The sequence below is a fragment of the Pempheris klunzingeri genome, chromosome 15 (genome assembly GCF_042242105.1).
Source record: "Pempheris klunzingeri isolate RE-2024b chromosome 15, fPemKlu1.hap1, whole genome shotgun sequence".
In the NCBI taxonomy this organism is placed as follows: domain Eukaryota; kingdom Metazoa; phylum Chordata; class Actinopteri; order Acropomatiformes; family Pempheridae; genus Pempheris; species Pempheris klunzingeri.
The window spans coordinates 4,557,088-4,567,792 of NC_092026.1; the positions used below are offsets into that span (position 1 = coordinate 4,557,088).

General features: G+C 42.8%; 1 protein-coding gene across 1 annotated transcript; it reads left to right on the forward strand.

Moving 5' to 3' along the window:
• Positions 1-21: 21 nt before the first annotated feature.
• On the forward strand, positions 22-9,209 carry gk5 (glycerol kinase 5). Its single transcript, XM_070845691.1, has 17 exons — positions 22-67; positions 378-705; positions 826-919; positions 1,363-1,438; positions 1,572-1,665; positions 1,793-1,924; positions 2,555-2,630; positions 2,890-2,951; positions 3,050-3,123; positions 3,559-3,619; positions 4,070-4,196; positions 4,285-4,389; positions 4,557-4,651; positions 5,526-5,629; positions 5,734-5,793; positions 6,120-6,253; positions 6,896-9,209. Exons 2-17 carry the CDS (start codon positions 580-582, stop codon positions 7,063-7,065), a joined length of 1,590 nt encoding a protein of 529 aa, XP_070701792.1. The 5' UTR covers positions 22-67; positions 378-579; the 3' UTR covers positions 7,066-9,209.
• The last annotated feature ends 1,496 nt before the right edge of the window (positions 9,210-10,705 follow it).

Here is a 10,705-nt window from a genome sequence, read left to right on the forward strand (position 1 = left end):
GAAAGCTTTCGGAAACTCCTCCTGACACACATCGGTGTTTGACTTCACTGCTATGAGCACATACTGGGTAAATATCTGCTATCAGGGAACAATATTTAGAGAGAAAAGCCGATAAAGGAGCTGGGCCTGATTGTGGAAGCTACTAAACCGCTCTATTATCAGTTTGTGTCAGTTAGCCATGTAGCCGTTTAGCTTTACTCAGGTCGACTCCCACTTCAGCTATGTGCTCCAGACTCCAGAGAGCAGAAACTCACTTTGATTACAGCTGGATGTTTGTTAGATTAGCAGAAAACCCGAACCTCGGAATGTTTTTCTCTGTGTGTGTGTTTGCATTCGGCTTGAGGACTAAGCTGTAGCTGTGTGTTGACTCTGAACAGGTGGGACTGGAAGTGGACTTCACTTTGGTGGAAAGCGCGGTCCGAAGGTCGAGTTACAGCCTCAACAACACGACAGATCACCCGGTGCAGATAAGGTATTATCGGGTCAGACCCTCCATTCAGGCTGTAAACAGCACCGATATGAGCTGACCATGGCGGACGTGGGGCTGCTTTGAGCAACACTGGGACAAACTTTCCCACAATGGGTAGCCAGAGGAACGGATTCAACAAGGAAGGCTTCGTTTTGTCGGTGGACGTCGGTACAACATCAATCAGATGTCACGTCTATGACAAGGAGGCACAAATCAGAGGATCATGTACTACCGAGGTATTCATTTCATCCTGGCTCTCCTTTTTGGGCCTTTTATATACATAAAGGACACATGAAACATACACACACACACTTGCGAGGTTGTTTTGAGGCTGATCTGTGTGCTTCTTTATCCAGATTGTTCCCTTGTATCCAGAGGTGGGACATGTGGAGATGGACCCAGATGCACTGTGGAAAGGATTCGTCGCTGTGGTCAAGGGAGCCGTGCAAGGTAGAGCTGCACATGTTGTATCTGTCCACAACCACGTCGAGAGGTTAGACAGGATTGTGGTGTTCCCTGTTGCTGGACAGTCAACAACACCTTTGATATGTGTCCCATGCACATATTTAGTTAAGAGTCTATCAGACAGGTGCTGATTTAAATCCCTGTTTACTTTTGAGGCTGTCTCCTGTGCTGTTGTTTTATTGGATGACATATTGAAATATGAAAGGCTGTTTATTATACAATAGAAACATTTTGATATCCTGGTTTAGAAATGTTCCTTGCATACCTAGCTGACTAGACTGAAGTGACTGTAAAAATGTACATGTTACATCTGTCTGACTTTAAAAAGCACAATAATCCTCATGTGTGAGTCCTAATTTCAAAATTCTCCCTTTTCTCTCCATCACCATTTTAACGTGGGTGCTTGTGCTGCCGTACTCATGATATAGACGCGGGAGTACAAATGCGTCAGATACAGGCCCTTGGCATGTCCACTCAGCGAGGCACCTTCACAACGTGGGACCGGTAAAATGAATACAATTAATCAAATAACGTTACCTCACATCTAGAAAGGTCCACATGACTTTTAGCACACCAGTTTAAGATGCATTTCTAGAGTTATTTTCAGTCCGGGTTCTTTTCACTTCTTCTCTTTCAGGAAAACAGGAGTTCCTTTCCATAACTTCATCACCTGGCAGGACCAGAGGGCTGCAGACCTGGTGAAGTCCTGGAACAGGTCCTGCACAATGAAAGTGAGTTGGCTACTTTTGACTTTTAGAAATCAATTTTATGATCTTGTGTCGCCAAACCAGTGCTGGATATCTTGTTCCTTCATTGAGGGTGACTTTAGATTTTTTTTTTTTTACACAACACCATTAGGCAATCCGTGGCGTGATGAAGGTGCTCTACTTCCTGACCAGGCAGAAACGGTCACTTGCAGCGAGTCTTATTGTCTTCTCCACCCAACATGTCACCATGCGCCTCGTCTGGGCCCTTACACACTACAAACAGGTGTGTGTGTGTCTGTGTGTGTGTGTGTGTCTGTAGGCTTTAAGTCAAGAACTCAAACCTACAGTAGCTGCGATGTACACGGACCATTGGTGTATGTTTGCTGGTCTGAACCACAGCTTAAATGGAGTTGTAGTAATTACTAAAGCCACAACAGCATTCTTACAGTGAGAAGATAGAAGTGAATAGTGAGAACTAAGAAGCTGTCCAGTTTACTTTAAATGCCTCACAATTAACATTTTACTACTTAGAACTAATTATTTTCATTGTCAATCGACCTACCAAATATTTTCTCCAACAATTGTTTTATTTATGTAATAAATGGTCATCACAATTTCCTAAAGCTCAAGGTGACTTCTTCCGAACCCCACAAACGTCCAATCTACAATAACATAAAACAAAGAGGAAGCATCAGATGTTGAGGATTTTTCTCTTGAAAAATGATTAATTATCAATAACTTTCTGTGATGTATGATATTAGTGGACATTCATTGTCAAAACAAACTTCCTCTCATATGAGTATTCCTGTAACCGTATCCCTCCCAGGCTGTGGGTGTTCAAGGGATAATTCTTTTTTTAAAAAGCACAAAAAAAACCAAACAAAAGCAAAGCAGCACTTTCATTTTCTTCCAGGTTCGTGAAGCAATAGCTGAAGGCAACTGCTGCTTTGGAACAATAGACACCTGGCTCCTGTTCAAACTCACAAAAGGTGGGTTTGCTGAGCACAATATCTTTTGAAAACAGTACACAAAACGAATAATTTGTCCAGTGGATTACATTTCTCACAGCGTCTAACAGGATTTAAGCCTCAGCCTGAATGTTCTTTGTGCCTCCAATCCTATTGCATCAGAGCCTGACTAAAATTCCTCAGAAATGTTTTAGCTGGGACCTGTGGGAACTGGAGAGGTCGCACATGTTTTCTGAAAGTGAATCTTCTGAATATTAACGTGTCAATAAACCCGTTCTAGGACAGCTCCACGCCACAGACTACTCTAATGCCAGTGCAACAGGAGTTTTCGACACATATCAGGTCTGGTGTATGTCATGTTTGTTTACTGCTTCTTTTAGTTTGTGGGGTTTGTTGTAGTATTTTTGTTTTTCTCTCATGTCATGTGACTTCTTTCACAGATGTGCTGGAGTGAGTTTCTCTGCTCTCTTGTTTCTGTGCCAGTCTCTATTTTCCCCAGAGTAGAAAACACGGGGTGAGTCGACCATATCCCTCAAATTTAAACTAACATTTGAAACCCATCTGAGTGTTTTGATACAAGAGCCCAGATTGTTTTGTCAGAAGTAATAAAACAACTGGTTATGAGATTAATCTACGGGGTTGTGAGATGATTACTAGGGTTGGAAATAAGAAAAATAAATTAATTCTGCTACACAAATAAACGCTTATGTCAGATTTATTGATGTCATTGAAAAAAAAACTTAATAAAAACAAACTTCTGTCTACATAAGAGTTAACATAATGTAAAATTTAGCACACCTCCACTCATTATTAGTAGAATTATATGTGTAATAGATATAGTATAGTTGTCATTCCTAATCTCTAATGGCCTGCAGTTGACCATTAGAGAATTGAAGGAAAGTGTGAGATGATGCGTTTTGTCTCTGGTTTCTCCCCCACGATGCACCAGCCAGGACTTCGGCTCCACAGACCCGTCCATCTTCGGCATGCCCATTCCCATCATGTCAGTGGTGAGTTGTCAAGGTCTGTGGCGTCACGCACTCTGTTATCTATGTGATTATGGTTAAAAACATTGATTGCAACCCTTCAGATTACATTTATGCCAGCAAGTCCACGTCAACGTGACCGTCATTAGGTTGTAAAAAGGAAATTAAGCCGAGTTATTTAGTTAATCAGCGGCAAGGAACGTGTGGCTCGTGTTCAAGTGTCTGAATCAGGCAGAACAGAATATCAGAAGGATTAACAGGATGAAATACATACTCACAAATACAATTTTGCTCCTAGCTAATTTAACATAGAGGTTGAAGCGAGACAGTCGATAGAGACAGGAGAATAACATCCTCTTAGTCAAACTTGGATTGTCCCTTATTAGTCACCACTGGAGTTTTAGACACTCCCACTGTTGCTCGGGCTTTTGTTTTCACAACATACGAATGACGTCCTCCACCCTTCTGCCGTAGATGGCGGACCAGCAGGCAGCCATGTTTGGAGAATGCTGCTTTGACGTTGGTGATGTCAAGATCACCATGGGAACGGGCACCTTCATGAACATCAATACCGGCCGAAAACCACATACGTCCCTAGCAGGTAAATGAAAATGCTCACACACACTGAGGTTGGTAGATCCAGACTTGTCCGTACAGACACACTACCAGGCGGTGTTTGCCCTCCGTAGGTCTGTACCCTGTGGTGGGGTGGAAGATCGGCTCAGAGGTGGTGTATCTGGCAGAGGGCAATTCAGCCGACACGGGCACGGCCATCAAATGGGCACAGGAGCTGGGTGAGAGATGAGTAGTATACAACAGCCCCGGGGGTGGATTGTGGCTGATGGATTTACGGTTTTAGAACGATAATCTTTCTAACACTAAATACGTCAGGGACCTACACATTCAGAGGTCATGTGTGAAACCTCTGTCTGTGTGTGTGTGTGTGTGTGTGTTGTGGCAGAGCTCTTTTCTGACGTCCAGGAGACCAGTGCCATGGCTTACAGTGTCAGTGACTCAGACGGAGTGTGTTTCGTGCCTTCCTTCAGTGGCCTGCAGGTAGAAGTGTATGAGTGCATGTCAGTGTATCAGTATATCAGTATATCTATCTGTGTTGAAGATCTCCTTTTACATACAGTTAGTATTTGTTTTAATGGGTGCAGCCACGTGATGTATAAATATACATGCAGTTATAATTAGAATATATTTAATATACGTGTTACTTTTTTATGTTGCACTTTGAAAAGTGAAATCAGACTAAAGTCTCATTATTATTGTACCTGTAATTTTGCCTAAAGCTCATAATTTGCTTTATCTGAGACCGTTTTGTTCCTTCTCCATGTTCATTTTGACCTTTTGTTTAGTTTTTAGAGCAATAAAGAGCCTTGTTCACAGTTCATCTTAAGTTGTTTCACAGGCCTTTATTAGCACAAAGGCCCATATACATATACATATTCAGTTGTTCCCAAGAAAGAGAAAGCGTATGCGGCTGCCTTTTTTCCTAGAAAGGGGACATTGATGTTAAACAGCAAACTGCTTTTTCACTGTGGTTTGAAAAAATCCATACCATCACAGCTTTAGTACACAACCATGTTCACTCTAGCACATCTAGTTGGATTTTAGGTATTGATTTACTTTTTTTGCTTTTTGTTTTGTCTCTCTGTAACTTGGTTATGTGTCTCTTTTTTTTTCTCTGCCCTCCATTGTGAACTGGCTTTTGTAAGTGTGTGTTCAGAACATTTTATATGCAAAGATATGATTACTGACTGAGTCTATTGGCTGCACAATCAACAGCTATATACAGCACAGTGATGAGCAGAAGCTGTTTCGTTTTAATGCAAAAGACACAAGGAACATTTCATAACTGTAGTCAGGTCTGTTTTTCACTTGTAGACATTTGACACATTTTTGTATGAACTTAATGCATCCAAAGGCTCCTCTGAATGATCCCAAAGCCTGTGCTTCCCTCATGGGCCTCAAACCCTCGACCACTAAACATCACCTGGTCCGTGCCATTCTGGAGTCCGTCGCCTTCAGGTGAGTCGTTTTGAAGAGGTCGTCTGTGTTTGAACTTCTTCGTCATTCATTCTCGTTCACGTCAAACTGACATCGCTCCCTTGTGCTCCTCTAATTCTTCGCAGGAACAAGCAGCTATACGAGACGATGATAAGAGAAACTCACATCCCCATCACAAAGATCAGGTACAGTTTTTCCCATCCGCTGTGTGTGACTGCTGTAATGTACGTTTGCTGTACAGGTGACAAAGACCCAACGTGGGCATTTAAATCTCATAGTCGTCTCACAACCCTTTGATATTCCAGCTTACAGTGCAGTATCTAATTGTAGGCTTTGGATCCTAGCCAGCAGCCTGCATGTAACGGAGTGGACTCTTGTGTATCTAGCTTCTAGTAATGCAGTTCAGTTTTTTATTGCCAATGCATTAAGGGTGTATGTTTCTCTGATACTGTTACAGTAAAGTGAATTGCAGCGTAACTGAGCACGCTGTCTTTCCTTCGTGCTGTGTCAGGGTGGACGGTGGTGTTTCCTCCAATGACTTTGTCATGCAGCTGACTGCAGACCTGTTTGGCAGAAAGGTGGCCAGACCGCAACACCATGAAATGTCGTGTTTAGGGGCTGCTTTTGTCGCTGGACTTGGAGTGGGTATGCAGACACGCACCAGCACACGAGTCTTAACGACGCTGCTCAGCACAAACCTCACAATGTGGAGACGAAACGAGAAGCCGCTCTGTCGAGCAGTTAGACACAAACACTTCGACGTTACTCTTAACTTTCACTCTGTCTTTTTTTTGTTTTTCTCTAAAAATATGACACACTCATGACTTTGAGTTTCATTTGAAGACTTGTGATCAAAAGTCCTATTTTTATTCCCGGCGCTGGCAGAAGAAGCGAACTGAAGAGCTGCTCTGTGTTATGTAACCCGTTTTTTCCTTTTAATTGTTCACATTATGTAATTAGATTGTTATACGTTAGTCAGTGCTTAATCAAATCAATCACAGACGATGGATTTGTTCTTGTTGTTTTGAAACGGGCCAAAAGCAGGTGGTGCTGGAGTGTGAATATTAATGTGAATCATCTGTTTGACTAACGCTAGTTTTTAGTGGATCAGTAGCTGATATGATTGGGTGATATGTAAAAAAAAACACTTTCATCTATTGATTAGCAGAGTCTTTGGGGGTGCTCTACTCACAGTGCCAAATTCTGCATGTGTAGGACTGTCAGAGTTATATTTTTAAAGGATTTGTGTTAATGTTGTTCTCCCTCTGCCGTCGATCACCGCTGCAGGCTTCTGGAGGACCAGGGAGGAGCTGAAGAGGCTGCAGAACACTGAGAAGGTGTTCTTGCCCCGAGGACCACCCAAGGAGGGCGCCTGCTGTCCAAGCGGGGAATACATCCCCGTCCTCCAGAGCTGGGAGAGAGCTCTCCGCCGCTCCATGAATTGGTACAAGCCGTGACACTGGATGCTCGCACAGGGACATCCAGGGTGTGACCAGACAGGAAGATGGAGACATGAGTTTTGAACATATGTGAAAGCAGACGCTTCAGAATAGCTGTTTAAAGGTATGACAATATAACAACGACCAGTATGAGCACAGGTCTTATTCAGGCCATGGCGCCACCAGCTACCTCCACCCCGTGCTCTGCCCTCTTTTATTGTCCACTTACAGAAGTTACTACACCTTTACTTGATCACTTCACACTGTAGCAGCCTTAACAGATCAATCCTGCACTCATTCCAGATCTCAAGCCACTCGTGCCTCTTCACATCACAGCATTTTGCCCAGCTGGCGGCATATTTGTACATTCCCCCACTTGGTGGCGCTAATGACTGCCTCCTGTTGATAAGCAGCCACAGATTAAAACAGTTGACATGATACTCACTCCTGAACTTGTGCCATGGAGGAAAAAAAAGGGAGGGACCTTGAAATTCTGCTCCCTATTTGTTCAAACTTGTCTTGAGTTAACTATTTTCTTTTTCTGTCATTTCAAGAAGCACAATTACCAGAAACAATTATTAAATATGATGATGATATTGTTTAAATGTGACTGGAAGGAAAAACTAATTGTGTTTGTTCATACAAGGGAGTCTTACTGGATTTTAGTATTTCAGCACCTAATTTTTATAGCTCTTCAGTGTTGCTTCAGACTTCAGGTGGCTTTGCTGTAACAGCTTCGATAAAACAGTTGTAAATCTTGGTTAAATCTCAGATTAGCACCTGAACACTCTGTTGTTCAGTTGAGTTGACTGTTGATATACACTATATATCAACTGAGCCGAATTAAGACACTTATTAAGAAATATGTACTCGGTGTTTTTCATCGCCATTCCATGTTGTGTAGCCATTATTTCAGTCATTATTGTGTGTTTATTGGAGAATTGTTCTGCAGGAAACAGCCATGTTGACGTCATATGATAATAAGTGTTTTACTTGACCTGATGAACTCAAAAGTTACTAATTGTGTTATTATGAAATGCTCACAAATGACTTAGAACATGTAAATCTCAGTCTAGTTGTCTTCTGCTCGTTGGGTATTGTTAAATGTTTTTGCCTTTGTCGATATTCTAATATGAAGTTTTTCTACATGTACTAAAGGGTTTGTTATGCAAAGTGACTTCGATTTTAACATCGATTTCATTCATAGCATTTAATGTAGTTCTTGACTGGTGAACGTCTTAAGAAATGATTAAAAAAAGAAAAAAGACACTTACATGCCAGCGTCTAATAGGACGGGCGCTGGTTCAAAAAACATCGATCTGCACACCACATGCCTCCCGCTAAAAGGATTTTAAATGCTGTGAATTTTCAAGCACAAGGCTCCTGTGATGAATACAGAAGCGCCATCTTAAGTACCCATGATCCATATTACACACACACACACACACACACACACACACACACGACATATCACACCAAATTCACATCAAGTCAACCAGTAGTAAAAATATGTTTCATATTTAGCATATACACCGTTTAATATATTCAAAAGGCGCAGAAAGAAAATGACAGTGTATATAAATCATGTACATCAGTGGTTTGTACTCCACAAAGGATTCAAACACATAAAGCAGCAGATGCAGAGCATTCATTCATAAGACTGGTCTGAAGGCCTGTGTGTGTCCAGAGGAGCACAGGATTTATGTGTGTCCCCTGCGTGGATGTTTGATTGCCTCAGTTCCCCACATATCTGAGAGGAATGTTGCTTTTAGCCTCAGGAAAGTGTCCACACTGCTTGTTTTTTTTTTTGATTGTCAGCGGTCCTGCAGCCTCGCTGACATATGCCAGTCCACATGGGCACTTGAGCATGTATATGGCATTAGCAGCAGAACATTAGATTACCCCTTTGATGTTGTATTTTCTTCCCATGTGAGAGTGGCCGAATGTTATTTATCAGACGTCTGAGGAAGAGCCTTGAAACGTCACACCCATTAAAATCCTTTTAGCGGGGCATCGGTCTATTGCAGCTCTGGCAAATGTCACGCCGAGCGGCTGGGAAACGAGCACTACATTTGTGGGTTCATGAATTTTGTCGCCAAACTGAATGAAAATATGAAACACACTGTGAAGGGCTAGTATTAAAAAAAAAACCTAAACTGTCAGCAGTTGTTTGTGGTGTTTTGAGTGTCTCGTGCATACAGTAGGAGTCACTGACACAGATGCTGCCCAAAGAGTTTTGCCTCCACATGGACCCGGGGGAAATGCCGCTGCCTCGTGCCTGGGGAATTATCAGAAACACAAGCTGTTAGATGAGTGTAGGGATTGCTTCCCATTGATGTGACCAACCTCGCTGTGAGGGTTGCTATGGTAGCTTGCAGATGGAGTGACTGAGAACAAATGGGGTGTGTATTCCTGCTCATGGTGCTGGTATGGTGAAGGGGGCGCTAATTGAGTGCACAGAAAGGGGGTTTTCCTAAACAATGGGAGGATTGTGTGCTTGTCCCCTCAGAGGAAGAGCAGAAGTGAGTTTTGTGTACATCACACAGATCCATACAGTATATCTTTTCTGTATTCGCCCCCCCTCCTTTCCACCCAAACGCTTCTTCTACTCTAACTGTCAATCGCAGCTTTCTCACTCAAACATGGGCAGTTTTTTTTTTCTTCTCTCCCAGTGGGCTTGACTTGCAGTGGGATGCCTTCACAGAGAGAAATGTGCTAAAGTGAGTGAGTGAGTGAGTGAGACGGACAGGACTAGCCCATGAATCACTGCTGCCGGCTCTCACACTAATCAGTAAAACGTGTGTGTGTGTGTGTGTGTGTGTGTGTGTGTGCGTGCTTGGTACTGCATTGTATGAGTTGTGGTGGACCCTGCCTTGCAACAAATTCAATCTGACAGCAGGAACTGGATGCAATGCGACCACTACTCCAGTCCCCCTCCCCCTTACGAGCTGAACCCTGCATCAGGGGTCATTATATAACTCCCTCTCTCTCTCTCTCTCCCTCTCTCTCCCTCTCTCCCTCTCTCTGTGTGACACACTGGGATTGTTCGGTGGTGTGTCACGGGGTTGGAAGTTAAGCTTTTGTCTTTTTTTTATTCTTTTTTTTTTATTTCCTGTCAGTGTCTCGGCCTCTCCCCCTGCTGCCTAAGCGCCTAACTTCTCCATTTGTCTCAGCTCAGTTCATTTGAGTCATTGACACACACGCCAGCACGCTGGCAAAGCATGAACACAAGCCCAATGAATATACTAATAAATCTGCAGGTTTTTGTAACCGCAGGTGAGTATAGAATAAGATTGTCTGTTACCTTTAGTGTTCTGTTAACACATCTGTTTACAGCCATTCACTCTATGTACTCTCATCCTCCCTCTGTCTCTCCCTCTCTCCCTCACTCACTCACTCACTCACACACACACACACACACACACTCACACTCACTCCAGTTTCAGTAGTGCTCAATTGCCATAGCAACAAGGGTTGGCAAATGCTCCAAATATCTATGCTCAAGCAGTCAGTCACAAATGGCATCTTCATGGGCTTCAAATATGCTGATCACTGACATTTATGTACTTTTATATAAAGTGTGTGTGTGTGTGTGTTTAGTGTGTTTAGTGTGCTCCTCTAAACCAGAGCTTTCTCTTCCATGATTAGTGTCCATTGG

What these genes read in the sequence shown, in the direction of transcription:
- gk5 (XM_070845691.1), top strand. Translation starts at nt 580, where the DNA reads ATGGGTAGCCAGAGGAACGGATTCAACAAGGAAGGCTTCGTTTTGTCG. An exon ending in ACCTTCACAACGTGGGACCG is followed by an intron (nt 1,439 to 1,571) that starts GTAAAATGAATA and finishes CTTCTCTTTCAG; the next exon opens with GAAAACAGGAGTTCCTTTCC. An exon ending in GAGTTTTCGACACATATCAG is followed by an intron (nt 2,952 to 3,049) that starts GTCTGGTGTATG and finishes CTTCTTTCACAG; the next exon opens with ATGTGCTGGAGTGAGTTTCT.